The sequence below is a fragment of the Arachis stenosperma genome, chromosome 2, assembly GCF_014773155.1.
Source record: "Arachis stenosperma cultivar V10309 chromosome 2, arast.V10309.gnm1.PFL2, whole genome shotgun sequence".
NCBI lineage: Eukaryota > Viridiplantae > Streptophyta > Magnoliopsida > Fabales > Fabaceae > Arachis > Arachis stenosperma.
This window is the reverse complement of record NC_080378.1, coordinates 104,987,641-105,014,367: the sequence shown is the minus strand read 5'-3', so window position 1 is coordinate 105,014,367 and position 26,727 is coordinate 104,987,641. Positions and strand designations below refer to the sequence as shown.

Below are 26,727 nucleotides of genomic sequence, written 5' to 3'. Positions count from 1 at the left end.
TGGTTGATATGTTGTTGTATTAATTAGAGTATTTTATTCCCTCGTCTTTGTTATTACAAATTTGTAAGAGGGACATGAATTGTATGTTTTATATGTATATTATATTATGAGTTATTATGTAAAGAGTCTTGTATATGAATCTATGCCTGTTTGCTTTTTTTAAGATAAAGTGTTTATTTTTCGGTTTTCAAGGAAATCAGCGATACAGTGTCGAGTCACAGGCTCCTATTTTAGTATTTAGTATGTAAAGTAGTCGTAATACTCCTTGCTATCAGAGTAGCGCAGCCGGAAGCGTGACTTCTGATAATGAGGGTGTTACACATGGGACAAATAGAAACGTTGTTAACTTGGCTAGGCCACTACAGCTTCTACAGTCTTGGATTTTCTGGAGGTTTTCCAGTTTGAGACCTAGTCGTTTTGATGTGTACGGGTTTTCGCTTGCATCCAGGTATGGTTTGTTATTTTAGGTCCATAAGTTGTTCAATTTCATGTGTTCTTCTTTGTTATAACATGCTTTCAATGAAAATTGTAGGTGGGGTACATATCTACCGAAAAACGATGCAGGGGATCAAAGAGTCGTGTCTGCACACTTGTCTTTGGATAGATTGCGTATCCACAATCGCATGTGTGATCCTTAAGGGAAACTCGATAGCTACCTAGCGAGAAGTTTTCGGTCGGTGTCGTCTCAGCCACCGTGTACTCCGACTAGTGCCTGTTGTATAACGTGACGGTGAAGCACCTTGAGTCTCTTATGTTCCGATCAATAGCCTTCACCAACGCTTGACAAAATTCATGGCCAGATCCAAGTTGCGCCTATGCTATTTGTCCGCGGACCAAGAATAGCTCAGCAAGCCTCCCGTAAGTAGACTTAACCAACGAAGTGACCGGAAGGTTACGAGTTTCCTTTAACACGGAATTTACACATTCACTAATATTGATTGTCATGTGCCCGAACCGTCTACCGCTATCCTCATGTTGGGTCCACTTGTCATACTCCATTCGGTTGGCCCAGTCACACATGGCCGGATTCTCAGTCTGCATTATGTCAAATCAGTAATAAAACTCTGCTTCAGTTTTTGCATAGGCAGCATTGACCAGCATCCTCCTTGCATCTTTACCTTTGAAGCTAAGGCTAAAATTTGCTGCTACATGACGAATACAGTACGCTCGAAAAGCACGTGGAGGCAGCCAACCATTCTCGGGGGAGTCAAGTGCAGCCTTGATGCCATTATGCCTGTCAGAGATAACATTAATACCCTCCTGTGGCGTCACATGCGATAGTAGGATGGACAAGAAGAATGACCATGACTCCGCATTTTCTCCCTCCACAAGGGCGAAGGCTATCGGGAGGATGTTCGAGTTCCCATCCTGCGCAATCACCAACAGTAACGTGCCTCCATACTTGCCACACAAGTGGGTACGGTCAATACTCACCAGGGGCTTGCAATGCCGGAAGGGCTCGATGCAGGGTAAAAATGTCCAGAAAAGACGATGAAAGTACACTGTAGACTCATCGACCTGATCCCCAACTCGAACAGGAGAGGTCTTTAACACAGTAACTGTTCCGGCCATGGTCAACTGTACCCCTAGCATCCAACGTGACAACACGGCATACGACTCTTCCCAGTCTCCATATATTTGTGCTACTGCCTTCTGTTTTGCCATCCAAATCTTCCTGTAACTAGGCCGAAACCCATAATCAGCTTCTGTTGCTTGTTGCAAGACCTTTATCGTAACCGCAGCATCCGCCCCAACCAACGAAAAAATCCTCGCACAGATAACGTGGTAATCAAGCTGACGGTGATCAGTGGAAATAGAGGTGGCCAAGCAAGTGTGCGGACCGTTATACCTCCTAACCTCCCAAGTTTCCTTTCGTGCACGAAGCAATTTGCGAATCAACCAACTACACCCCTTGCCGAACTCCTTGCATTTTCCATGATACTTCAGATGATCTGATTCCAAGACTCGGTACTCAACACCTCGACAGATGCTATAGTCCTTCACACTCAGAACAGCTTCATCTTTATTCTGGAACAATTGCCCAATCTAAAATTCTGTAGAAGAACTCCCAATTGTAGCACCTCCGTCTGCCTGTTGACCCAGAGCCTCCAAGTTTAGAGTGGAGAAGTGTGGAGGGTACTGCTGTGTGCCAGAACTTGAAGGTCCGTGTTGTGCATGTGGATTGGCACATGTGTCATCATCACTGTCCCCAATGATATCTACAGGCTCCTGGTCAGAGTCATCATACCGCATTGCATTCTCTACTCGATCAGGTTCTCCGAAGCCTTCAACTTTATGAATTATCCACCACCGGTATCTGCCTCAAATGCCTGCTGCCAGACCCCAAGATTCTCCAACGGTACAGAACCAACTGCCTCCGTTCGATCTAAATCAGCCGTGAAGGAAGGGGATGCAACCTGCGGAACAGATGCCCCGGTCGCAGGCATCGAACTAGACGCACTGCCTGCGGCAGTCGAGCTATGAACTGGAGCTGATTCCCCAGAACTATCGACACCAACTTCTAACTTCGCATACAGCTCGTGTATTCTGACCTCCGGAAAACTCCTAACACAATGAAACAGAACCCTAATATCTTCATCAGCCGCTAGCATAAACGTATCATACTTAATACTGGTCGACACAACTGCGATTGGAATCTTGTAGAATAGCTTCTTCACCCACTTGCTTCCAAATATCCCAAGCTTCTGTAAGATGCTGTTCTTTACATCTGACAAAGTGTTTGATGAGCTGATGAATACACTCAATGGTTCTCTGTCAGTGAACTTCACACCATATTTTTTGCTTCTTTTAATTTTTCCCAAAGCAATGCACTAAGATAATAAAACTCTTTTCCTCACTTGCCATTGTGTGATAATGACCTCTTGAGCAGCACCAACCTCGCTCATGTATATATAGAATTCCTCTTTTCATAAACTGTGGCAGCCTACAAGGTTTTATAAGTTTAAAAAATTCTTTATAAACTGTGGCTGCCTAGAGAATTTTCTGGTTGTATTGTTTCTTTCGTAAACCGTGGTAGGTCACCACGGTTTATTATCAAACCTTTTCTTTCAAAAACTGTTTCAACCAGCTACGGTTTACATGTTAATATTGAACCGTAGTTAGCTTCTACGAATTACATAATATTAAAACAAGATATGCACGTAACAAATTTTCATATGTTGCAATCACGTAAACGTTTCTCACATTTAATTTATTTAAGTACATTACCCTAATTTATACATAAGAAATTAAAATTAAAAGATCATTTTTTTTTTCACTATATGGCTCCGCCACCGGTTAAATTTGACATCACTAACGAACACACTGTTAAAGATAAAGGATGGAAATATGCTACACGACCCAACATGTCCACATGCATTTTCTGAGGTTTTACTATTGTACACAAAAACTGTAGTAGAAAAGTAGCAAGAAATAAGAAATGGTACAGATACGATTTCATGAAATCACATGGTGTTATTAAATTTAAATAAATACATGTATATACGTGGCAATTATATTTGCAAATGTATGTGACACTGTATTATGTGCAGTACATGACAGCATTTATTTGGAGATCTACCGAGTCTGAACTTGAAACAAGGTAGGACCTATGCGTAGGACCATTACTTGACGTTAACCCTCTGCACCACCACTGCACCATGCATGACGTACAAAGGGTGAAACTTGAAAGTGAAGTGACCCTAGCCTTTTGTTTTTTCGGTTTGTTACGGATTGTCAATTTGATAATCTAAGAATTAATAATTGATTCAAAATATGAAAGCTCAAATTTAACAAATTTATAGGTTGATTTGAGTTTACGAATTAACTGAAATAGTACGAATATATTTTATAAAAATTATAAATTATTCAATTATATATATATTATCTTTAATTTTATTCATATATTTTATCATATTATTATTAAATAATATAAAATAATAAAAAATTTACGTCAAAAATTAATATTGTTAAATGATAATTTTATAATTTTTTACAAAATTATTAATATTTTATTTTAAATTATATATATGTGAAAATACTTTTTTTTTTCTCGAATTTAAACTAAAATCTAAAATTTGGCACAATATGCAAACCAAAATTACACTTATCTCACCAAAAAATACCAACAACATATGGTCAAATTTACAATTTGATGATTGCAGGCGTAAAAAATGGCCATTTTTTTAATTTTAAGCGAGTTCATATTTAATACAAAAATTTGTTTACATAAAAAATCCAAAGTAATCTCTCAAAGATTGAAATAATAATTTATCCCTCAGTAGCATTAACAAATCCCATAGCTTGCGACACATATAGCATATGATTGGCAAGTGCGGCTAATTTTTTTTTATATTGAGTTATTATTGGTATTTTTTATTAATATTATGATGTTTTAGTATAATGCAATGATATGAAATTAAAAAAAATAGTAAGTAACTGTTTTAAATAAGATAAAAAATTAAAAAAAAAATTAACAGAAATCGTAAATTATAATTTTAAATAAGATCAGACAAAAAAAAATTGTGAGTCACGATTTTAATTTTTTAATTTAAAAAAATATAATTTATAAAATTGTGAATAACAATTTCTTTTGTTATGCAAATTGTAAGTAATGATTTGTATTATATATCACATTTATAAAATGGTGAGTTCTATTCAACCCTCTCTATTTCAACATGTAAATTATCCCTCGTGACGTGGTATGTTTTAATTGGATGCTTAGTTTTAGTTTGAGTTAATTTAACTCAATAAGAGTTAATATGTTAACTAAAGTAGGATAATTTTGTAATTAAATATTTTTATAAGAGGGATAAATATATAATTTCTATAAATATTAAAAAGTAAAGTTATATTTTTATCAATCATCCCCATTCACAACGAAGGTATGTTCTACAATTATCTGTATTCATATACTTTAGTTTAATGAGTAAATTAGCAAATTATTATTTATTTATTTTCTCAACAGGTTGCACCTTATGAAGTTTTTCGAATTGAAAAACATGAAGGTTCATCTGTTATCTCCATTATATTCCTCATGAAACTAATGTTGACAAGTTATTTCAAGAGATGATTGAACACAGAAGTCTACCCTCTGACATCATTGTGTGAGAGGATGATTTGGGGGAAGAATGAAAGACTGAATTTTTAATATTTTAGTCAATTATATAATCACCCACTTTGGGCTATAATTTAATTACCAATAGTTTAACTATAGTTAACATAGTAACCAATTAAAAGATGACATGTCACAGAGGATAAATTACATATTATTATAGAAATGGTAGGCTAGAATTTACCTTATAAAATATATCCATTTTAACTCGTACTAACGTATTACACAGTTTCATCCATCGTATACAAAATAATTAACTCAATGATTTTACATCAAATATCATAAAAATTTAATCAATACGGAACATGACGGAAAAATAATTCACCCAACTGCATCTGTCATTCAAAGATGGGGACAGCGAGCTCGTGACTATTACGGTCTTTATTACGAAAAGATAGCAGTAAAATTTAGTTCACAAATAATAATTAACGTGTTCAATTATTTATACATTTAGTGTAAATAAATGTATTTGGAAATGGTGTATTTTAGTAATACATTATAAAAATATTTATAGTATGGGTCCACAAAAAATTAATTATTAAATTAGTTTTTTCATATAAAATATATTTTAAAATATAAAATACAAATTAAAAATATATAAAATATAACTGATTCAATGATTAATTTTTAATTTTTTAAATACCTAATATTTATATTTGAATTAGTTATTCACGTAATCACGTAGCATTTGTATTCCTTTTACTCCAAAACAGTGGTAGTTAGGTTTTTAGGTAACCGTTTTTATTTTTTTGTAGTGAATAGTAGTGACTATCTAGTAGCTAACTAGTAATAACTAGTGAGTCTATTCCTCACGTCGGTGAGGGAAAAAAAAAACCAATAATAGTATTGATCTGATCTCTTGCAACTTCAATTCAAGAAATATATGCTATTAATTTCTTTTTTTTCCTTTTCTGTGCATATATAAAAAGAGACCATATATATTATCTGAATTTTATGGAAATGGATCATCTGACCACAATCACACTTCACATTATGTCAAACTTGACTTAGAAAATTTTAAATAAAAATAAATGTCTACAGATCAAGAGAAAACTTACATAATAATGGTTAATTTAAAATATTAATTAAATATATTTTTATATATATTATTTTATATATCTTTTTGAATTTGTGTTTTTTTACACTTAATTATGAGCATGGTTCAATCAATAATAATTTATCTAATTTTATTATAAAATTATTTATGTCAAAAAATTTAAACTAATCAATAAATAATTATAGGAAAAGTATATAGAACCAACTAATAATCAGCCAAGAATAAAACAACATAATTAATTATAATTAGTTTTATTAATTTATAATTTAATTTGTTTGTTAAATTATTATTGACCACGTTCAAAACATGAGGAAAGATACGCTAGTGTTAGGAGAGAATCACAGAACATATGCTTTGATCATTCATTAGTTAGTTCCATATAATTAATTATGTTTTATTAATGCGTAACACATGAAACATAGAAATCATATCCAAAACCATCCAATTTACAAGAAAAAGAAACATCCGTGTGTCGATCAGTAGCAATATCCGGTTAAAGTTATCGGTGTCTCTGATTTACCAGTTAGCTGGTTCTTGGCTTATATAGAGTTGGTTCCCTAGTATTGTTGATAATTATATATTTAACAAATTTAATAGATGATCATATTGAACGGCTAATATGAAGCCAGGTGCTGAAAGATAAGACCATGTACGAATCAAAGCATTGAATTGAGCACAACCACCACCACATTCATGGCTGACACTTCCATTACATGCCTTATCTTTCACATTTAAAACCCCCACTCCAAAACCTTCTATATAAACCCTACACTTTGCACCACTACCATTCACCCAAGTGCAACCAACCAATCACCCTCAAAATAAAAAACACTTGTTTTCCTTTTCATTCTCTATCAAGTCTAAATCACTCATCATCATGGCCAGCATTAGGGTTACATGCGTTGTTCTTACGGTGTGCATGGCATTGTTGAGTGCACCGATGGTCCACGGCGCCATGTCGTGTGGCGCCGTGACCGTTTCCTTGGCATCTTGCCTCAGATACCTGCAGAACGGGGGAATCCCGGCACAGACATGTTGCCAAGGGGTCAAGAATGTCCTTGCCAGTGCCAGGACTCCCGCCGACCGCAGGACCGTGTGCACTTGCCTTAAATCATCGGCCGGTCAAGTCCCCGGCCTTAATCTTGCCAATGCTGGCTCACTCCCTTCCAAATGTGGTGTTAACATCCCATACAAGATTAGTCCCTCCACAAACTGCAATACGTACGTATAATTAGTCATCAATTAATTATTATTAATATTTTTAATAATATAAAATTACATTTAATAGTATTAAATTATTCGTTTTTTATTTAATTAAATGTTAGTCAAATTTTAATAAATTTTAACTTTCTCTTCTTACAAAAATACTACTAGAAAGATAATAATTTAAAATTATTTTAAAAATAATTAATAAATTTAAAATAAAATAATTTTAGACTAATTTAAATTAGTTTTTATTGTCTTCTAACATTTCTGTAGTTATTAATTAAACCTACAGTATCATTTTTTATTTTCATCTTCAAATTGAAGAATAATAGTTTAATCTAGATCTTTTTCTAAAATCAGGTGACCGTTTAAACGATTTAATAAATTTTTAACCGCTTTTAATAATGTGGACCTTTTATATGTACGATTAATCGGACTGAATTTAAACATAAACAGATTTACTTTTTAGGTTGGGTCTATTACATTATCATCACAGTAGAATAAAGTATTTCATTCATTGATAATATATAACTAATATATAAAATATTTAGCCGTTATATACATTTCCTTTCTACTAAGAACAATTTTTAAAAAATATATAATATGATGATCGAACGAATATATAAATTTAGGTTGAGAAATCTTAAAAAACATTAATTGTATTTGATACATTTTTAAGCAATGATATGATCTATATATAGTCACCATCATAAAATAAATATTACTCTGCTTATTAATCACATGTTCAGTCAACATCATTACTAATTATATTTGTTTGAAAAAATTGGTAATAAATTGACTTGATTTTTTTTTTTTTTTTTTTGTGTGTTGGGTTTCTTCAACATTGCAGCATCAATTAAATTCTCAAGTGTTTCACATGTGATGGAGAAGAATGAAAGCGGATCATAGCCAGTTTCTACTGAGAGATTATATTATATATCTTATGACCATTTTCATAGCATGCTTTATTTACTGAGAATAAAAAAAAGGGAAAGGTTATTACGTGGTCTCCACTTGCGTGAGTCTATAAGATTTTCCCATAGTTTCATGGCATTTTGAATTTGGGTTTAGTTATCATCATGATGTGCTATGTAATATGTTTAATTTCTTTCGGTCAATGTAATGTCACATGTGTTAGTAGTAATAATTCTTCTCTAATATTTTTCGCTTTAAGTTTTGCAAATTATTATTAGTTCTTCTCTCACAATTTATATTGAACATTAAAGAGGTTAATTATTATTAAGAGCATTACAAATCATACCTATACCCTGCCAAGTTACAACTAACTAATAATTAACCACCTAACCAATTAGTTATAACAGATTTCTAATCCTAGTTAGCTCCTATTAAGTATTAATCACTCTAGTTAGTTGACTAAGTTATACCCTTCCTAAAAAGAAAGTTACCACGCATGAAAATTACACTTTATACTCAAACATTATTGTTATTTTCGTGAAGTTACATTATTCGAGTGTCAGTAATACACTTAAGATAATAAGATAATAACGAAAATTACTTTATTTAATTTAATATTTATAATTATATATATAATATTTATAATTATATTTTTATTATATTTAAAATTATACAATTATTATTATAGCCAAAATTGGTAAAAATATTAAAAAAACAAAAAATAAATTCTGACTGTTTTTATCCCAATTAAACTTTGACTTCCGACCATTTTCGTACACTTAAACTCCATCATAATAATAAATTGAAGGCGACAGAACAAATATGGACTAACCGAAATTTATGATTTTCAATTCGTAGATTTAATTGTACATAATAAAATTTTAGGAACTAAATTGATATACACATTTAATTTTAAAGATCAACTAAAATTCATCCTTTTAATTTTGTATTATTTTTTATACATAGAATTGGTTTATTCAATCAATTTTTTATAGTATTTTTTAATTTGATAAACTAATGACTATTTTATTATCAATCTAAATTCTATTTAAAAATTTATTATTGATCAATAAATTATTATATACAAAAAAATATGCTAATGAGTTGTTTTCTGAACTCATTTTATAATGATATGATCGTCGTATTGATGAGAGAATTTATAACTTTAACCAAAAAGATTATCAAAATATAATAAAGAGTTTGCATTTATGCCCATAAAATTTTAAATGATTGGTAGTCTTTTGAAGTTTGATTTAGTATATTTTATCTCTTCTTATATATATGAAATATATATGAATAATGTTAAGTCACTGTTATATTTTTTAAAATTATCTTGTATTTCAGTCAACATTTTATATATATATATATATATATATATATATATATATATATATATATATATTTTCTTTCAAAAGTTTTATAAACTAAAAATTAGCACTATATATTTTTATATAAATATATTATTTTATTTATTTTTAATATATATTTTATATTATAACAGTTTACTTTTTTGATAAAAGTGTATAAATCTAATCTCAAAAGCTAGCTTGACTAATAAGGATTGTCAAGGCTATTACGACTTTATTTTTATATATATGGTGTGAGTATATAGGGATGACCGAATACCAATTTTAACTTTGTTTTAACACCTATATTAGAAATTAAATATGCCTAATAATAATTAACTTAAAAAATTAGGTTAAGTAATAAAAGTTATGTCTCTATTATAAAAGATACCGTACTTTATATATTTAGTCCGTATGATTGTATGAAACTTTTTATATGCCATAAAAGTTTCTCATACTAGATTCTATTTTTATTTAAAAAAAAACGAGATTAACAATGATTACATTTTAAACTTTTTAATTATAAAAATACTAATATTATATTATATAATTATTTTTTCTAAATTTTTAGAAGTTGGATAAAAACCTATATATCTAAATACATAGTCAATAACCATACACATAATATTGATAATTTATCCGGTGACTATATATTTTTCTAATTAAAAAAAAAGAAAAATACTATTAAAAACATTATTTTTAACGGTAATTAAATATTAATTAACTAACTGTCTTATGTTTGTTGATAAAATATTTTAATAGTAATTATATAATTATCGATAAATTTTTTTTAATAATTGTAAAAAATATATAATTATTATTATAATATATAATAATAATAAATATATAATTATCATAAAAATATAAGTTAAATTAGAGCTATATATAGTACAGTCAAAATTTACTATTAAAAATGATTTTTCCGTAGTAAGAAAACACGCGTCCTTTGTCATTGGTCAAACACAAGCTAAGAATTTATTTGCTACATGTATATATGAACAAGGCTGAATAACCTAACCTATAGGAGTAACTAGTAAGGTAGCAATTAAAAGGGTAGCACTGTTTTGTTCCAATCATGTGATTGAAGTGTGCGGAGTTATGGGCAAGAAATTAAAAAGCATATCAATCAGCCAACCAGATTGACAATGAAAGAAACGCTCTCGCTCATTGTGTGTTGTGCACTTCTTTTGTCTTTTTCCGATCCAAAATGACTAAACTCAGTATTATTTCTTTGTTACTCTAAGAAGATTATAATGTACCTTATTTTCATTGTATAAAAATAAATTAAAATATTAAAAAAGCTAACTCACCTCGCTTTAAGGCGGATTGACGACCGCCACACAACTAGCCTGCCTAACTTTTTTTCTAAGTACTAAAATCAATTGAAATTAACTAGTAAAACATGATAAATAAAATTTGAGTATATACCCAAATTGGTCCCTAAGAAATTTTAAAGTGGACGTTTTAATCCTCAATTAAAATTAATCACTCCGTTGGTTCTTAATGTTTTTGGGCGTAAGACAAATTGATCCTTTTTTTCTTATCTCCGTTAACCACTAACGGAAGGAGGTGATGTGTCGTGTGACTTGAAGTTCCACGTATTTCGTTCGGACGAATTAGTCCCTAGCTAGATTGATACAAAACGCTGCAGTTTAGAGTAGAGCACGACGTCGTTCTATGAGAGGAAGAGCCTATCAAAACCGAAGCATCTCTTTGCCTTCCCTCCACCAAAACAAAATTACTCTGAACTCCCTCTCTTCTCCTAGGTTTTACTAAGGAAGCCACCACCACGTCAACCTGTAGTCCTCCGACCACCTCCGTTGCTGTTGTCGACGCTAGGGTTTGAATGAGTCAGCATTATTGCAGAAGAATTTTCCTGTGAGTATTTCGCTCACCACGGCCACTGGTCGAGGTTAGTATAGTGATGAGTTTATTGATTAAGATGTTGATGGTATAGTTGATCATTGTTGACATTGTTTAACGGTGTGATCATGCAGTAGTTGTTTCTATTAGAATACCATTAGTTGCTGGAAATAAAAGTTGTTTTTGATTCTTTGATACTGTTTCACATGGGTTACCGATAAGTGTTGTGGTGCATACATATACGAGTTTAACATGAAAAAGACACAATATGAAGTGATGAACACATCGTATTGATGTATTAAGCTGATTATGAAATTTATCCAAATAATAGAAGTTAGAGTAACATTTAGTATTGATGAAATTTTATCCAAATTTTATCTGATCAAGGGCAACGTTTATTATTCTGCTATTGATAGTGCTATTCCATATTTGTAAATTACAGATGACTGAGTGTGTTACCCCTGTGTTTCAACATGGGGGGAGCTTTGTCAAAGATAACAAGGGTGAACTTCTGTATCTTAATGGCAATGTAACAAGATTTTCTCCGATGGATCTGGACTTAATGAATTACTTTGACTTGAAGAAGTTGTTTGAAGAACTCGGCTACCATGAATTCAAGAAGATGTGTTGGTATGATCCAAGAGCTCCTAGCATGGAAGAAAGCTTACACCCTATTTATGGAGATAAAGAAATTAGAAAGATGTGTGATGCAAAGAGGGAAGACAAAGAAACTGATGAGTTGTACTTATTTTTTGACCACCCAATTATGGAAGATGTTGAATGGTCGGAAGAAGATGAGATGAATCTCAGTCAGGGAGATGATGGTAATAATAGCATGAATGAAGAACACACTGATGACGATAGAGAAGCCGAGGTCTTTTCTGATGATCCAATCTCTGATGGTGATAGCTATGATAGCTATGAAAGTGCTGAAGATGAGGCGTATAAACCCCCACCTCCAGGCTTTGAGAGTGAAACCGATGATGATGAAGATGAATTGCTCATTAACTTAACCAAGAGAAAAGGTGACAAAAGAGATAAGAAGGCTGACAAGAAAAAAATTACAAAAAATGTAAGGAAGAATGCTGGTCCTAAAGTAACTGTTGGGCCTACCCACACATCCAGGCCCAATAACACAGCTGGGCCCAAGTACATTGCCAGGCCTACTTCTACTGCTGGACATGGTATAGGGGAGGTTGATAGTGAAATATTTAGTGATGAGTTTGATGGTCTAGGTTTTGAGTCGGAGGGGTTTGATACACCTCAATCATCTGATAATGAGGGAGATGATTTTGACTGGCCTCAATTCAATGAGGAGGCAGCCTTTGGTGAAGTTCAACTCCAGCTGAACATGGAGTTTACCACAGTTGAACAATTCAAAAAAGCTCTAAAGGATTACACTATTGCTGAAGGGAGGAGGATTTTTTATGTTAAAAATGACAAGAAGAGAGTTAGGTGCAAGTGTGCAAATGGCGAGGAAAAGGTTATGAGTGCAAAGGCAAAGTTCAAGGCCAAGTGTAAGGAAAAGAGGGGGGCCACTGTAACTGATAACTATGGAGTAGATGAAGTGCAAGCTACTGTTGATGTTAGTGAGAAATCAAGATCAAAACACACTACAAACGTGAGTTAGCAAACAGGGGCTATAGAAGGTGCACCAAAAATTAATGGGACTGAAGGGAAGAGTAAGAGTGATAGCAACAAAACTGAATGTCCATGGCTGATTTATTGTGCCTGAAACAGTGCTAGGGGGTGCTACCAAGTTAAGACCTATAATCCCAAACACACTTGTGCAAGGGAATTTGGTTCTAACATGACTGACCAGAACTGGGTTGCTGATAAACTAGAGAAAAGGCTATTGACCCAGCCTCACTTGACTCACGGAGAAACCTTTGATCATATAAAGATAGACTTTAATGTCGTGTGCAGTGACAAGATGATTTACAAAGCATTAAGGGTTGCTAGAGAAAGGTATGTTGGGAATGAGAGGGCACAGTATGGAAAATTGAGAGATTACCTCACAGAGATACATGAAAGTAACCCTGGTAGCACTGCATTATTGGAATTAATTCCAACAATTTCTGATTCACCACCATTGTTCAGCAAGTTGTATGTTTGCCTGGAGGCTTGTAAAAGGGGTTTTAAGGTTGGCTGCAGACCGCTGATTGGTTTGGATGGATGCCATTTGAAAGGATATTATGGGGGGCAACTGTTGTCAGCTGTCGGTTAAGATGCAAACAATCACTTCTATGTGATTGCTTATGCGGTGGTTGATAGTGAAACGAAGCAAAATTAGAAATGATTTCTACAACTTCTGCAAGAGGACTTGGGTCAATGCACAGTCGAAGGCTGGAATTTTATCTCTAACCAACAGAAGGTAAGTCAGACTTAATTTCATTCATAATAATGTACTCAAAATTATCTACTAATCCTTAGACATACTTTGTGGGTGAGTTTCTTTGTATAATATTGGAATTATTAGAATAAGTATCATATTCCTGAACTTAGAATAAGTATCATACTCTTGAACTTACCAACTTTGTGATACGTGACTGACTGAGGAAGTTATTAAGGTTTAGGGTGTCTGATAAATTGTTTAAATAAGAATATATTTGTCTGATAAATGACTTAGTCGGGGATCTATGTGTCTGGTAAATGAATTTGTTGGGGATCTACGTGTCTCATTATTTGAAAGTTTGCATGCTATTAGACTTTGTATGTCTTTCATACACTACATGCACCTATCCTGCAGGATTTGCTGCCTGCTTTACAGGAGGTGATGCCAAATGCACACTATAAAAATTGTGTAAGACACATTTGGAAAAATTTTATAGGAAGGTTTAAGGACAAACAGTTGAAGAATATGGTTTGGGCATGTGCAAGGAGTACCACAGATGCTGAATTCCAGAATCACATGCAGCAGTTGAAGAGAATGAATGAGCGTGCATGGGCTTATCTTGCAAAATTTCAACCATCATGCTGGACCAAAACTCATTTCAGTCATTGGCCGAAGCTTGATAATGTGACAAACAACATGACTGAAGTTTAGAACGCTAAAATAAACCATTACAGGGGAAAGTCCATTCTTACCATGTTGGAAGAGATTCGTTGCTAATTGATGAGGAGAATGGCTAAGCATAAGAAGGTTCTAAGCACTTACACTGGAGTATTGGCACCAATTCAGCATAGGAAAATGGAAGATATTATGAAGGATACTAAGTTTTGGACAGCTCAGTGGACTGGTGACAACGATCGTAATGTATTCGAAGTCCAAAGACATTCAAACAAAAGTTGGTGTGCATCTTGGAAGGCACACTTGTAGTTGCAACTTGTGGCAACTAACAGGTGATTAGGACTATTATTCATTTTTTGTGAGTTGTGATTTTAACATGTAATATTGAGCAGAAATTCCATTTTTTTGCTGATCTTATGTTACTGCCTGATAATGTTGAGCAAGAATTCCATGTGTTCATGCGTTGACAGCTATACAAAAGAGGTGTGATAGGCCAGAATCTTATGTGCACCCTTGGCTCAAAATGGATGCATTTCGAGCCACGTATGAACATGTAATCAGACTAGTCAACTCAGAGGAGTATTGGAAAAAGACTGGTCTCTTGGCTCTAGAGCCACCCACCATTAAGAGACCTCCTGGGCACCCAACAAAGAAAAAGAGAAAATCTGATCCTGTTGAGGATTCACCAGATGCAACAAAGGGAAGAAGGACATTCATGGTCACTTGCCAAAAATGTGGTCAGACTGGTCACAATGCAAAGACATGCAAGGGACCACCAAGGCCTAAACCACCCCCAAAGGTTAAGAAAAATGGACAGCCAACAGCAACGAAAAATACTTCATTTACTCCACCATCACAAGATGAAGTCCAAGTCTCCCAAACAGCACCCCAACCACTGCCACAGGTATAATCTCAGTTGAATTTGTTGTGATCGTATTGTTGTTATGCTGCCTGCATTCATGTAATCTTCAATGTGATAGTGACTGATTGGCTTAATACTTAAGGATCTATTTGCCTAATAAATTATCTATTTGGGGATCTATATGTCAGATAAATTATTTAGTTGGGGACCAAAATGTCTAATGATTTATTTATTTTGTGTTCTATTAGGAGCAGATAACCAACAATTCAAGCCATGTTGCACCTCGATCAACATTTAGGCCTACAAGACCTAAACAACCAATTAGGAAGCCACATTCTACTCCAGCACCTACCCCACCATCTGCTCCAGCACCTTCTCCAAGACTAACCATCTCCGCAGCACTACAGAGGCCTACACAGTCAGCATCACCTGAAACACTTGCTGCTACAAGTTTTGGCACAACTTCAAGAATCTTCAAGTTCATACCAACACCTAGACTAAGGCTTCCAAAATAGATTTGATCCTACTATGTCAACGTAGTTTTATGAGTTTAATACAAATTTGTCATATTTTGTTATGTTGTTAGTACATCTTATTGAGACAATGTGGTCTGTCTATGTTTGGTTATTATGTTGATAGTGCATGTCACTGCACCTTTTTTTTGTGGAAGATCTTAGTATTCCTAGCAAAAACTTAAAGACTAGCTACCTTTTTGTGTTAAACTTTGGTTATATGGAATGCAAGATGGTACTTGAATTTAACTATGTCTGATTTTATTCCATTTCTAATGTAACTTTTTTTTATCCAGAAAATACTCATCATTCATCTATTCATCGTTCATTGCTTGTCCTAGCACTTACAGATTAAACTTGCATAAACAAAAGCTAACACTGTAATTACTTGTTACACTATATAACATAAGATAAAATCTTCCTTAAACTAACTAAATCCTACCTACAAGAAGACAGACCATAAATCCTAGTATGAAAAAGAACACAGGACTGCAGCACCCGAACCATTGTCTATTCTCAACGGCATTCTTATTCTTCTTCTCAAATGAATCAAGTAATTCTTTCAGCTTTTTCACCTTCTCCGCTAGAGCATCATCATCCTCTCCACCATGACCATCACATTGAAATACCCTATCAAACCACACAAAGAAATCACAGTGGGGAGTTTTCTCCTGCCCATAAAAATAGAAGAGTTTAGAGTACAACATTATCAGAAATCATATTTTACATACAAAAAAGTTTAAAATCATTAATACATTACCCTATAAAAAGGACATCCAAAGAAAGGTCTTTTCGGATTTTTCTCGGTTCCAAACTCTACAACTATGGCATAGGCTCCACAATGACATCTTGGAATTTTTCCTTTGGCGACTCTGAACCTACCGCCGTGGGCAGAAGCACTGCTAACACTGTCGTCACCACTACCTTTAACTCGCCGTCGATATGAACTTCCACAACTATCTCCGGCAGCCATTGTTAACACTATAGCCTTTGTTAATTAGGGTTCTGGCAAGAGGAAGAAGAAGATTTTGATTTCACACGTCGTTTCATGGCTATCTATAATTTTTCATTGTCGTTTTGGTACAATCACCCCAGAGACCACGTTGTCTGCTTTCTCACGTGTCTCTTATCATCTGTGTCACCAACTCAATGTGACACGTTGGATTTTGCCGTTAGACTTTAACAGACCAATTTAACGGAAGGATCAATTGGTCTGACGCCAAAAAATGTTGAGGACCAACGGAGTGATTAATTTTAGTTGAGGACTAAAACGTCCACTTTGAAATTTCTTAGGGACCAATTTGGATAAATACTCATAAATTTTTTATCATAATTCAAACGCAAATAAATATTCGTTCTCAACCTCTACCAGAAGTTACGTATGGGGTGATAATGATGGATAGATAATAACTTGTATTTTATTTGTGAATATATAATTTTGTGACCGTTAGGTAATAATTGTGACTAAATCGTGATATTTTACCGTACAATCGAAAAACATCAGATAAACTGCCGCAATCTTCCTATTTAGTTGTGGTTATAAAAATCGCTACTAAATGTTTGCCGATATTGATCGGTTTTATTCAAGATTTTAAAAATCGAATCGGTCATTGAAATATTTTAATTATTAATTTATTAATTTATTAGTCCAACTATAGTTCAACCGAAAATACTATTTTATAATAAAATAATAAATAAATTATAATAATGTTCTTAACTGCCTCAACCATAGTTGTCAGAACCGAACCGGTGATCGAACCGGTCAGGTTACTGGGTCACTGGGTTACTGGTTCAACCGGTGGGTCACTGGTTGAACCGATTGACCCGGTCCTATGTAAATAAAAAATAAAGTATAGTAAAAAATTTAAAATTAAAATTTAAAATACATATTTTTACTAACATTTTAAAAATATCTAGCTATTCTAAAACAATATGAAACAGGAACAATAAGTATTTTGTTAATTTTATTCTATCATAAATATTTTTATTTTTTTATATTAAAATAACTATTATTTTTGAATTTTAATAATTTATTAATTAGTTTATATCTATTATACTATTATATACTACAAGAATTTATTAAAAAATAATATTAATAGATATTATATAATTATAAAAAAATAAATGAGTTTATAATTATTGTTAAATAAAAATATAATTAATTTAAGAATGAATGAGTTTATAACTAAAATTAAAATAAATTAAATAGAAGTAAATTATTTGCTGAAAGATATTTATATATATATATATTAATTTGCAATCATATTGATAACAAGCTCAACAGCCTGTTGGTTGTGCGTATCATGTTTTTCCTTGAGGAGGGGGGTTCGAACCCCAGCTTTACCATTTTGGAAAAATATTGAAACTGAAGCGGTTCGGTCGAACCGGTCTTATCGAGTTTAACCGGTTTTGACCGATTCGCACCGGTTCATTACCTTATCCGGTCAGATCATTGGACTGGACCGGCTTAGGGTCCGGTTTTCCGGTTGAACCGGCCGGTCCGGTCCGGTTTTGCTAACAGTGGCCTCAACAAGCTGAAAAATCTCAAATTTAACATTTTCGACTAAATTAGCTTTTATTATTGTACATACAAAACAGAAGTACACTTTTCAAAGCCACCAAATATAACCAGTAGGACCTATAAATGCAATCAAAAAATAATAAGACTAAAAAATTCAGATCCCATGAAAATAAGCACAGTCGCTCAAAGACGAAACAAAATTTTTAAAAACAATTTAATGACCTAAATAAAATATAAATCAACAATTTATTGAATTTAGATAATAAATATAACAACTATTTAAGTAAAAATTCATTGAATTTAGATTTATATTCAATCAGTTGTAAATTCATATTTTCTTCTTCTGTCAATCATAGTCTAAACACAATTTTTTTTACATCAGCCTTTAATATATTAAGGAATTATGATTTATGACACATATTATTAATAATATGTCGAATTACCTTAACTTAATCTTTCTTTGCCTATGGAACAAAGAATTCATGAAAAATTAATCAGACTGTTATAAATCAACGTAACAACAATAGCAAAATATATATCAAAAAATCATTTAAAAAAATAAAAATCAGACTATAAAAAAAAAATAGATTCATCATACATTTCAAGGCTTAAACAAAGATAAAGAATTTAGGTTGAATAAACATAGATGTATTATTATTAACAAATACTTCTTGATTGATACCGTCATTCATAATTAAATCAATAAATCATTAAGACAATCCCAATCTAAGCACAATTAAATCATAAAATAATAAAACACAACACATCAAAACCAACAGCACATCACTAATCATGATCAATAATCAAAAGACATTCAATAATCAATTAACACAGGACCTTGAATAATCAATAATCAATAAAATAATTATTCAATAAAAAAATTAAGAACACACAAAATAGCTACGATACACAGCAGAATCAGAGCTCATTCAACAAAAAATCACAACACACAAACACATCAACACAAAAGAACCAGAGCTCATCAGCAATCAAATAATTATTCAATAAAAAATTAAAACACAAAATATTCAAATAATCAGTAATCAAATAATCATTGAACAATGCATAAAAAACGCAAAAAAAGTGAGCAGTGAACTTACCATCAAAGTCTGAGTCTCTGAATAGAGTGTGTTGTCAAGACAAATGACACTGACCACACGACGGTGAGAAGGGTTGAGCTCGCAGAAGGAGAAGCAGGGGATGGAGACTTTAAGAACAGGACAAAGAGAGAAGGGTTGCATGCGATAGACAATGGCAATGGCTTGACGAACAGACGACGATAATGGCTTGACACAAATGGACGACAGCTAAGGCTAGAGTTTTTAACTTTATCTTTGGTTGAGAGGACTTTGAGGTTGAATTGTGCTTTGAAGAACGGAGGAGGAGAGAGAAGGGGCTTAACGCTATTGATTATTGAAGCTTTCTTTTTTTTCTTTTTTGGTTATAAATAAATTAAATAGCGTCATTTGGGAGAATCGGTCGATTTTTGGGTCGACCTGATCGGCCGGTTTAATAATTTACAATCGATTTTGATGACAGCAATTTTACCATACAGACCAAACCATCTTAATTAGCTTCTGATTTACAGTTGGATTGATTCGACCAGTTAGTCTGATCCGATTTTTAAAACTATGAGTTTTACCATAGTGTTTGCAGTTGTTCATGAGTATCGCCATCGATAATTAAGATTTTTTTTTCTTTTTTTTAAGTTTAATTTGTAACAATTTCGTACCATCTTAAAAAGGTGTCGCAAAAAATTTTGATTCATTTTTTTAAATTTTAATTAAGTCCATTTATCTTATCGAAATAATAAAGTCATTATATATATAATATTAAATATTATCTGGCAACAATATATTTAACCTTTTAGAATGTAATTGAATTTCCATTTCTAAATCAAATTCCTATAATCTAACAAATTTAATAGTTGAGTAAATAACTTATAAAATAAAGTACATTTATAATGTTTTTTATTTAATGATATATGTAATTTTAGTCGAGTTTAATTTTAATACATTGATACTATTAAAAAATTATACAGTTATCGATTAAATCAAATTCACATGTATTTAAATAAATTTTTAAATAACAACTTTGGAAATAAATATTTTTACTAATATAATACACAGTATGATTAGTTGTCCATATAAAATTTTTTTATATTGATAATACATGAAAAATATTTTTTTAAGTTTGATATTAAAAATTCAATTTAACCTAAAATAGATCAACGAATTATATTCCCATCGTTTCTTTAGAAATAAAATCTATTTTGATGCACCAATAATAATTTTTAAGGTGTTTACTCTAATACTTATATATAGATGTGTAATTTACTAAAAAAATAAAAATTAATATTAAATTTAAAAATATAAAAATAAATAATTTTTAAATATTAAAAATTTAATATAAAAAATAAGTTCAACAAATTCGATACCAAACTCCTAGACACCAGAGAATTTGCCATTTTCTAATATAAGAATTTGAAATGGGAATTGTTTATAAGAAACAAAAATAGAAAAAATTTCACTTCAATCGTCGGTCCCTAATTGTGTCAAGTATATTTAGGGAAGTGTTTTTAATTAATTTGCTTTTAGCATCTGGTACAACTGAACAAGTTGAAAATGGAACTGTCCACGTGCTAGGTCGTTAACTAGCTAGCTTAAGCAGTTGAGCTTAAATAAGAGTTATGCTTTGTGCATTATGAATTATGCCAACTAGAAGCACAACACTTTTGGATGTCACTCAACCAAAATGCACACATCATCGATTAATAAATCTTCTTCGATCAATTTCAATTTTTTAAAAAGATAATTTTATAATATAATATATCAAAATAAATTTCTAGACATAAAAATTTAAAATTAGATTATTATTGACCTTAAAAAATATAATATAAAATAAATAAAAAATCTACGTAATATAAACCTAAAAAAGATTATGCTTTTAAATAGCAGCGTTTATAAACCACTACAAAAAAATTGAAAATTTCACAATTACAAATAATGACAGTTTAAAATTTCTGCAAAATAACAACAGATTTTAAAATAATTGATATATTCTAATATAGCAGCAGTTATGTCAGCTATTGTTAAAAATTGCCATAAATTCTTAAAAAACTACCATTAAATAATGTGCACCTTGTAGTGATTATAATAGATAATTTTTTATTAAATAAACTATAGAGAAATTAACATTGAGCAATTTTTATCCCATCAATCATAAATAAATTAATAATCTTTTGTATTCTATCTTATTATTGTTGGATTGCACATTGTCATTGTTATCGCTTTTCATTAACTTACTAAATCTAATATTTATAATTTTATATTTAGAAAAAAAAACACACACACACATATGAGAACTTTAGTAGTTGAATCCAATCTAGAATGTACCAGATAACTCATCTGTGTTCTATCTCCTGCCCTACCGACAAGCAAATTAAAAGCTCCAAACTTAAATTAAGCTAGGTGCTAAAAGATGAAACGGTACACGTTCCATAGAGCATTAATTGAATTTTGCACCAACTAACAACAAACTCTTATGGTTGATGACACTGCATATTATGGTACCTTATACCTATAGCCAATTTATTTTGATGTTCTTTTAATTGTTTTTTTAGAAAAATGATATTTTAATTATTATTATTATTTGAGTATATTTTAATTTTTTTAATAATATAACAGATAAATTTGGTATTTTTTCAATTTTTATCCATTATTTTTATAATATAAAAAAACAAAATTATAATAAAAAATAAAAATTTAATTTTAATACATTAAAAGTTTAAAACATTTTATATAGTTATTCATACAGTTAATATAAAAGATAATTATTTTTACTAACATAACTATACATAATTGAATACACGTACAAAATTATTTTACATTGTGTATCAAAATTAAATTAAAAAATAATATATAAAAAATGGTACATCTAATATTTGTCTTTCCTTTGTTGCATGATCCCTACTCTACTCTTCTATATAAACCCCACAGCTTGCACCCAAAGTACTCACAATTAAAGTGCCACAATTTCCAATTAAGTATCCACAACACCAAAGTAAAGCAATTATATTGCATTGTTGCATTAAGGCATCTTACTTTTAGTAACATGGCCAGCATCAAGGTTGTTGCATGTGTGTTTATGGTTTGTATGGCCATTGTGGGTGCACCAATAGTCCATGCTGCCATCTCATGTGGTCAAGTTAACTCTGCCCTATCACCATGCATCCCATACCTTACAAAGGGTGGACCAGTTTCTCCGGGGTGTTGCAGCGGCGTTAAGAGCCTTCTTGCGGCCGCCAAAACCACCCCTGACCGCCAAGCTGCATGCAACTGCCTGAAAACCGCGGCAGGCTCCATTCGCGGCCTTATCGTCGCGAATGCCGAGTCTCTTCCCGGAAAATGTGGTGTTAGCATCCCTTACAAGATTAGCACCTCCACCAACTGCGCCACGTATGTTAATTGGCTCATACATAACATGCTTAGTTTAATTCTCGTTTGAAAAGTAGTTTCTCTCTCAAATTAAACCTAAACCCTAAATAGATTAATTAATTTTGTGTTAAAAAAAAATTAAGGAACCTGCATGCATGCATGGATGCATATATGTTTAGTTAGCACTTTATTCTAATATTCTCACATGATTTTATATATAATTTTTTTAGAGGGACATGCATCACTATAGCCATATATTAAGCATTTGTTTTAACAATCATACTAATTACACACCAAAATCAATTACCAATATAAAATACGTATTAAAATATAGAATATATATTAAAATCAAAATTAAATTACATATATTTATATATAAATACATGATAACTGATTTTTATTGGACATATAATATTTTTGTTTTTTAAATTGTAACCACAATTATTGCTAGCTATTAATTAGTTGCATAAATTATCAACTTATGCACATTCTCATAACTATATAATTTTTATTTTACTTTACATTTTTTGCATGTGCAAAAGCTTAATTAATTAAACACTAATGTATAATCTTTTTGCTTAAAAATTATTAGTAATTATAAACTGAGTTGATTTGTTTGTTGGTTGCTTTAATGTTGCAGCATCAAGTTCTGAAGAATAATGGATGTGGTGGAAGAGAAAGAGGATAACATACATAGCCAGTTTCTAGTAGCTTTAGTTTTCAGATATTTAATAAGAATAAAGGAACGCAAGAAGTGTTTCACTTATGAGAGTATACTCTTGTGTTTCCCTTTGTTTCATGACACTTGGCTCTAGTTATCTTTGTGTGTGTATCTCAGTTGGTTGTTGAATACTTGAATGTATTAATAACCTACATAAGTATATATATTAATTCCACTTTAATTACTTTGCTTTCTATTTTCTTAATTTTTCTTTTTGGTCTTTATACATTGAGTCATTCACACTGGCCTTCTAACTAAAGTTATCGTATCTAAACCATAATTTATTTTGATCGAACATTAAATCAATACTTAGTTTAATTGATGAGTTACTGATTAAATTGTTAAATAAAAAAAAAACGATTTAGACATATTCAATATTTTGAAAATTAAACCGTTTTATTTCTCTCTCTACCCACTTATTACTGGTAATTCATCTCCTCTTCGTCTAAACAGCAATCCACTCGCACCACACACTACCTAATTTTCATGCCACCATTGCTCCTCCGTGTTATAACTTACATTTTTGCTCCTTCCCAACTTCTCCGTAATTTGAAAATTGTACTCTAAATCTAGAGGGCCGCTAGGGGGCCAACAGTTTTCTAACTTTTGGGCCAGCAAACAACCAGCAATACTAATTTTATACCTCAAACAAAATAAAGCCCAAACCCATAAAGAGAGCGTGTATTCACGCTCCTTTACCACGCTCTCTTCTTCTTCCCAAAAATTTTAGTCTCTCCTCTACACTCTTGCACGCCATTTTTGTTGCTCTCAACGCTGGAGCACGCTCAACACGAATCAGCATTCTTGAGCTCGCTGTTCATCTCAAGTAGCGTCTCCAATAGCAGCAGCGTTACTCTCTGCAACATGCAACAGCATCTCTCAGCTCTCTATCCATTCTTCTTCGTTTCTACTAATGCGTGATGCTTCTTCAAGATTAATGTGAAGGTAAATGAGTTTTGATTTTTGTTCATTTATTGCTTTCTTCAACTCTTACCTTCTTGCTGTCCATCATTCTGTATCCATTCAAAACATGCAACCAGAAATTCATAATAACACCCAAAAATATTACTCAATGTTTCCTGTCTTTCATGAAAAATCTTTAAATACTCTATAATAAAATTTTTTTTTATTTTGATTTTGATTTTGATTCATCATTAAGTTATTATCTCAGTTGTTACTAGAGGTTTGTTGTGGTAGAGCTTTGGAAATTGAAGCTGAAGTTTAATATGATAAGACGCAGCAACACCATTTTCATGAGTAGATTGCCCACCACCTGTTTGAGAAATTACCGCAGCAACTCTATAATAACTCTTCTCTTCTTCTACCTTTATTATTACTTTTGCCAGTCCATTTTGTCCTTGGTATGCTCCTGGATGTTGGTGGTTTCTGGTCAATGATTTATTTTGCTGTGCATGAAAATTATTCAACAGTGTGAGGAGCTATGTTATATCATATGACTTAGGTTCTTAATCAAGCCACCTCGTTGATGTCAATTTTGATAGACCACCTAAATATATTGTTGTTGATGCTATTATATTAACTAATCATACATAGAAAAGCAATCTCTGTAACAAGAATTAATTGCTTGAAGATTGATGAATTGAATCAATACATGTATATGAAAATTATAATAACTTGGCTGTCAACCAATATTAGCTCTCAGAAAAAAAATAAAGCTATATTCAAAAATACTTTCATGGTTATCCCTTTATGCATAAAGTCAATTAAATTATTTTGTGTTTAATATGAACTATGAAGGAAGGAACAGAAGACTTCAAGGCTTAGCTGCTGCTATTCTAAAGTTGTGAGAGAAGAGTCTTATTGTAAAAATTGCTATCAAGTTTGGAGTTCGAAATACTGACAATGAATTGATGGCCAATGAACTAAAGGCAAGTTTGATAGACAATCTATTGTTCAGTATATGCAAGTTTCAAGACATCATAGACTAAATAGGTATATGTTGAGCTTGTAAAGACACTTTTTCTTTAGCCTGAACACTTAAGCTTCCAGAATGTTCTGGAGTGTCAAAGGTTAAACATATGACATTTAATTTATAAATCTTTAAAAAATTTCATTAAGTTATTATCTCATTTGTTAGTACAGCTTTGTTGTGGTAGAGTTTTGATAATGGCTACTGCATAATTGATTACTAGCTTTGTTAATAGTATGTTTCTTAATAACATGCAGTGATTATTTGAAAATGGAAAAAGATCCAGATATTAAGATGCCGCGAAGAAGTACAACTACAAAGAAATCTGAAGCAGGAACTAGAAGGAAAATGCCGAAAACTCTTGAAGAACTAGAATCTCGGGTATGAACCAATTAAAACGGGGATTTTGCACACTTTACTCAGGACACTTTGCACCCATCTGAATGAAATTTTGCACACACTTTAATGAGAATTTGCACACATTATTCAGCATAGTTTACACTTAATATAATTGTTTTTTGCACACATTTTTCGAATAGTTTGCACCCACTTTAATTTGATTTTGCACACATCAATTTTGCCTAAAGTATACATGCCTAGATATAATTCCTATCAATCTGGATCCTCTCACCTTAACTTTGAACATCAACACATGGCATGAGCACGACAGGACCATGTCCAAATGTGGCTGCTTCCATTTATGTATGTTGTGTCTAGTAGATATATCCCTAGGCTTCTCTCTACTACTAAAATGATGGAATAATGTTAAATCATACTGTTACTTACATGTCTTTGGTAACTGTTTAGTGGGTCGTTGTTATACTTTTGGCTGGTATATGATGTGGGTTATTTAATTTGTACACCATAGGGGAAAATATTGCATATGCTGCATGCTGTGATTATTAACTTGTACTAAAAACTGCTGCCTAGCGGTGCACACATCAATTTTACAATTTGCACTCACTTTAATCAAGTTTTGCACACCTCACTTGCACAGTTTGCACTCAATTTAATAAAATTTTTCATATATCACTTAGCATATTTTGCACCCAATTTAATAAGATTTTTTTACTTTATGTTTGCAGAAAGTAATAGAATGTCGTTGTTCTCCTGTTTCGGTTTTCACAACGATAAATTCTCTTACAAAAGAGCAAAAAATTGAAGTTGATAAAATGGGATTCTCATCCATGAAGGCTATTCAAGATTGGAAAATTGATAGGCGGTTATTCCTTGCA

The 26,727-nt window shown here is 32.0% G+C and overlaps 4 protein-coding genes across 5 annotated transcripts; 2 read left to right on the top strand and 2 right to left on the bottom strand.

Moving 5' to 3' along the window:
* Positions 1-1,050: 1,050 nt before the first annotated feature.
* On the bottom strand, positions 1,051-2,253 carry LOC130963364 (uncharacterized). Its single transcript, XM_057889488.1, has 2 exons — positions 2,092-2,253; positions 1,051-2,028 (listed from the first exon to the last, which is right to left on the bottom strand). Exons 1-2 carry the CDS (start codon positions 2,251-2,253, stop codon positions 1,051-1,053), a joined length of 1,140 nt encoding a protein of 379 aa, XP_057745471.1.
* Positions 2,254-6,957: 4,704 nt separating this feature from the next.
* Positions 6,958-8,549, top strand: LOC130962029 (non-specific lipid-transfer protein 1-like). The gene is made up of 2 exons (XM_057888118.1): positions 6,958-7,391; positions 8,227-8,549. The coding sequence occupies exons 1-2, from the start codon at positions 7,048-7,050 to the stop codon at positions 8,234-8,236; spliced, it is 354 nt and encodes a 117-aa protein (XP_057744101.1). The 5' UTR covers positions 6,958-7,047; the 3' UTR covers positions 8,237-8,549.
* Positions 8,550-16,209: 7,660 nt separating this feature from the next.
* Positions 16,210-19,799, bottom strand: LOC130963690 (uncharacterized). Of its 2 annotated transcripts, none has more exons than XM_057889793.1 (2): positions 19,506-19,799; positions 16,210-16,555 (listed from the first exon to the last, which is right to left on the bottom strand). In XM_057889793.1, exons 1-2 carry the CDS (start codon positions 19,644-19,646, stop codon positions 16,316-16,318), a joined length of 381 nt encoding a protein of 126 aa, XP_057745776.1. In that variant the 5' UTR covers positions 19,647-19,799; the 3' UTR covers positions 16,210-16,315. The 2 variants fall into 2 exon arrangements, with proteins under 2 accessions (XP_057745776.1, XP_057745774.1); XM_057889791.1 differs by lacking the exon at positions 19,506-19,799 and adding an exon at positions 16,645-17,787.
* Positions 19,800-22,435: 2,636 nt separating this feature from the next.
* On the top strand, positions 22,436-23,743 carry LOC130961604 (non-specific lipid-transfer protein 1-like). The gene is made up of 2 exons (XM_057887567.1): positions 22,436-22,862; positions 23,482-23,743. Exons 1-2 carry the CDS (start codon positions 22,519-22,521, stop codon positions 23,492-23,494), a joined length of 357 nt encoding a protein of 118 aa, XP_057743550.1. The 5' UTR covers positions 22,436-22,518; the 3' UTR covers positions 23,495-23,743.
* The last annotated feature ends 2,984 nt before the right edge of the window (positions 23,744-26,727 follow it).

Bases quoted from the DNA above. Each gene is read 5' to 3' on its own strand.
- LOC130963364 (XM_057889488.1), bottom strand. From the start codon at position 2,253: ATGCGGTATGATGACTCTGACCAGGAGCCTGTAGATATCATTGGGGAC. The intron at 2,029-2,091 runs GCAGACGGAGGT...CAATTGTTCCAG, and splicing joins TGGAGGCTCTGGGTCAACAG to AATAAAGATGAAGCTGTTCT.
- LOC130962029 (XM_057888118.1), top strand. From the start codon at position 7,048: ATGGCCAGCATTAGGGTTACATGCGTTGTTCTTACGGTGTGCATGGCA.
- LOC130963690 (XM_057889791.1), bottom strand. From the start codon at position 16,857: ATGGCTGCCGGAGATAGTTGTGGAAGTTCATATCGACGGCGAGTTAAA. The intron at 16,556-16,644 runs GTAATGTATTAA...TTTTATGGGCAG, and splicing joins TTGGATGTCCTTTTTATAGG to GAGAAAACTCCCCACTGTGA.
- LOC130961604 (XM_057887567.1), top strand. From the start codon at position 22,519: ATGGCCAGCATCAAGGTTGTTGCATGTGTGTTTATGGTTTGTATGGCC.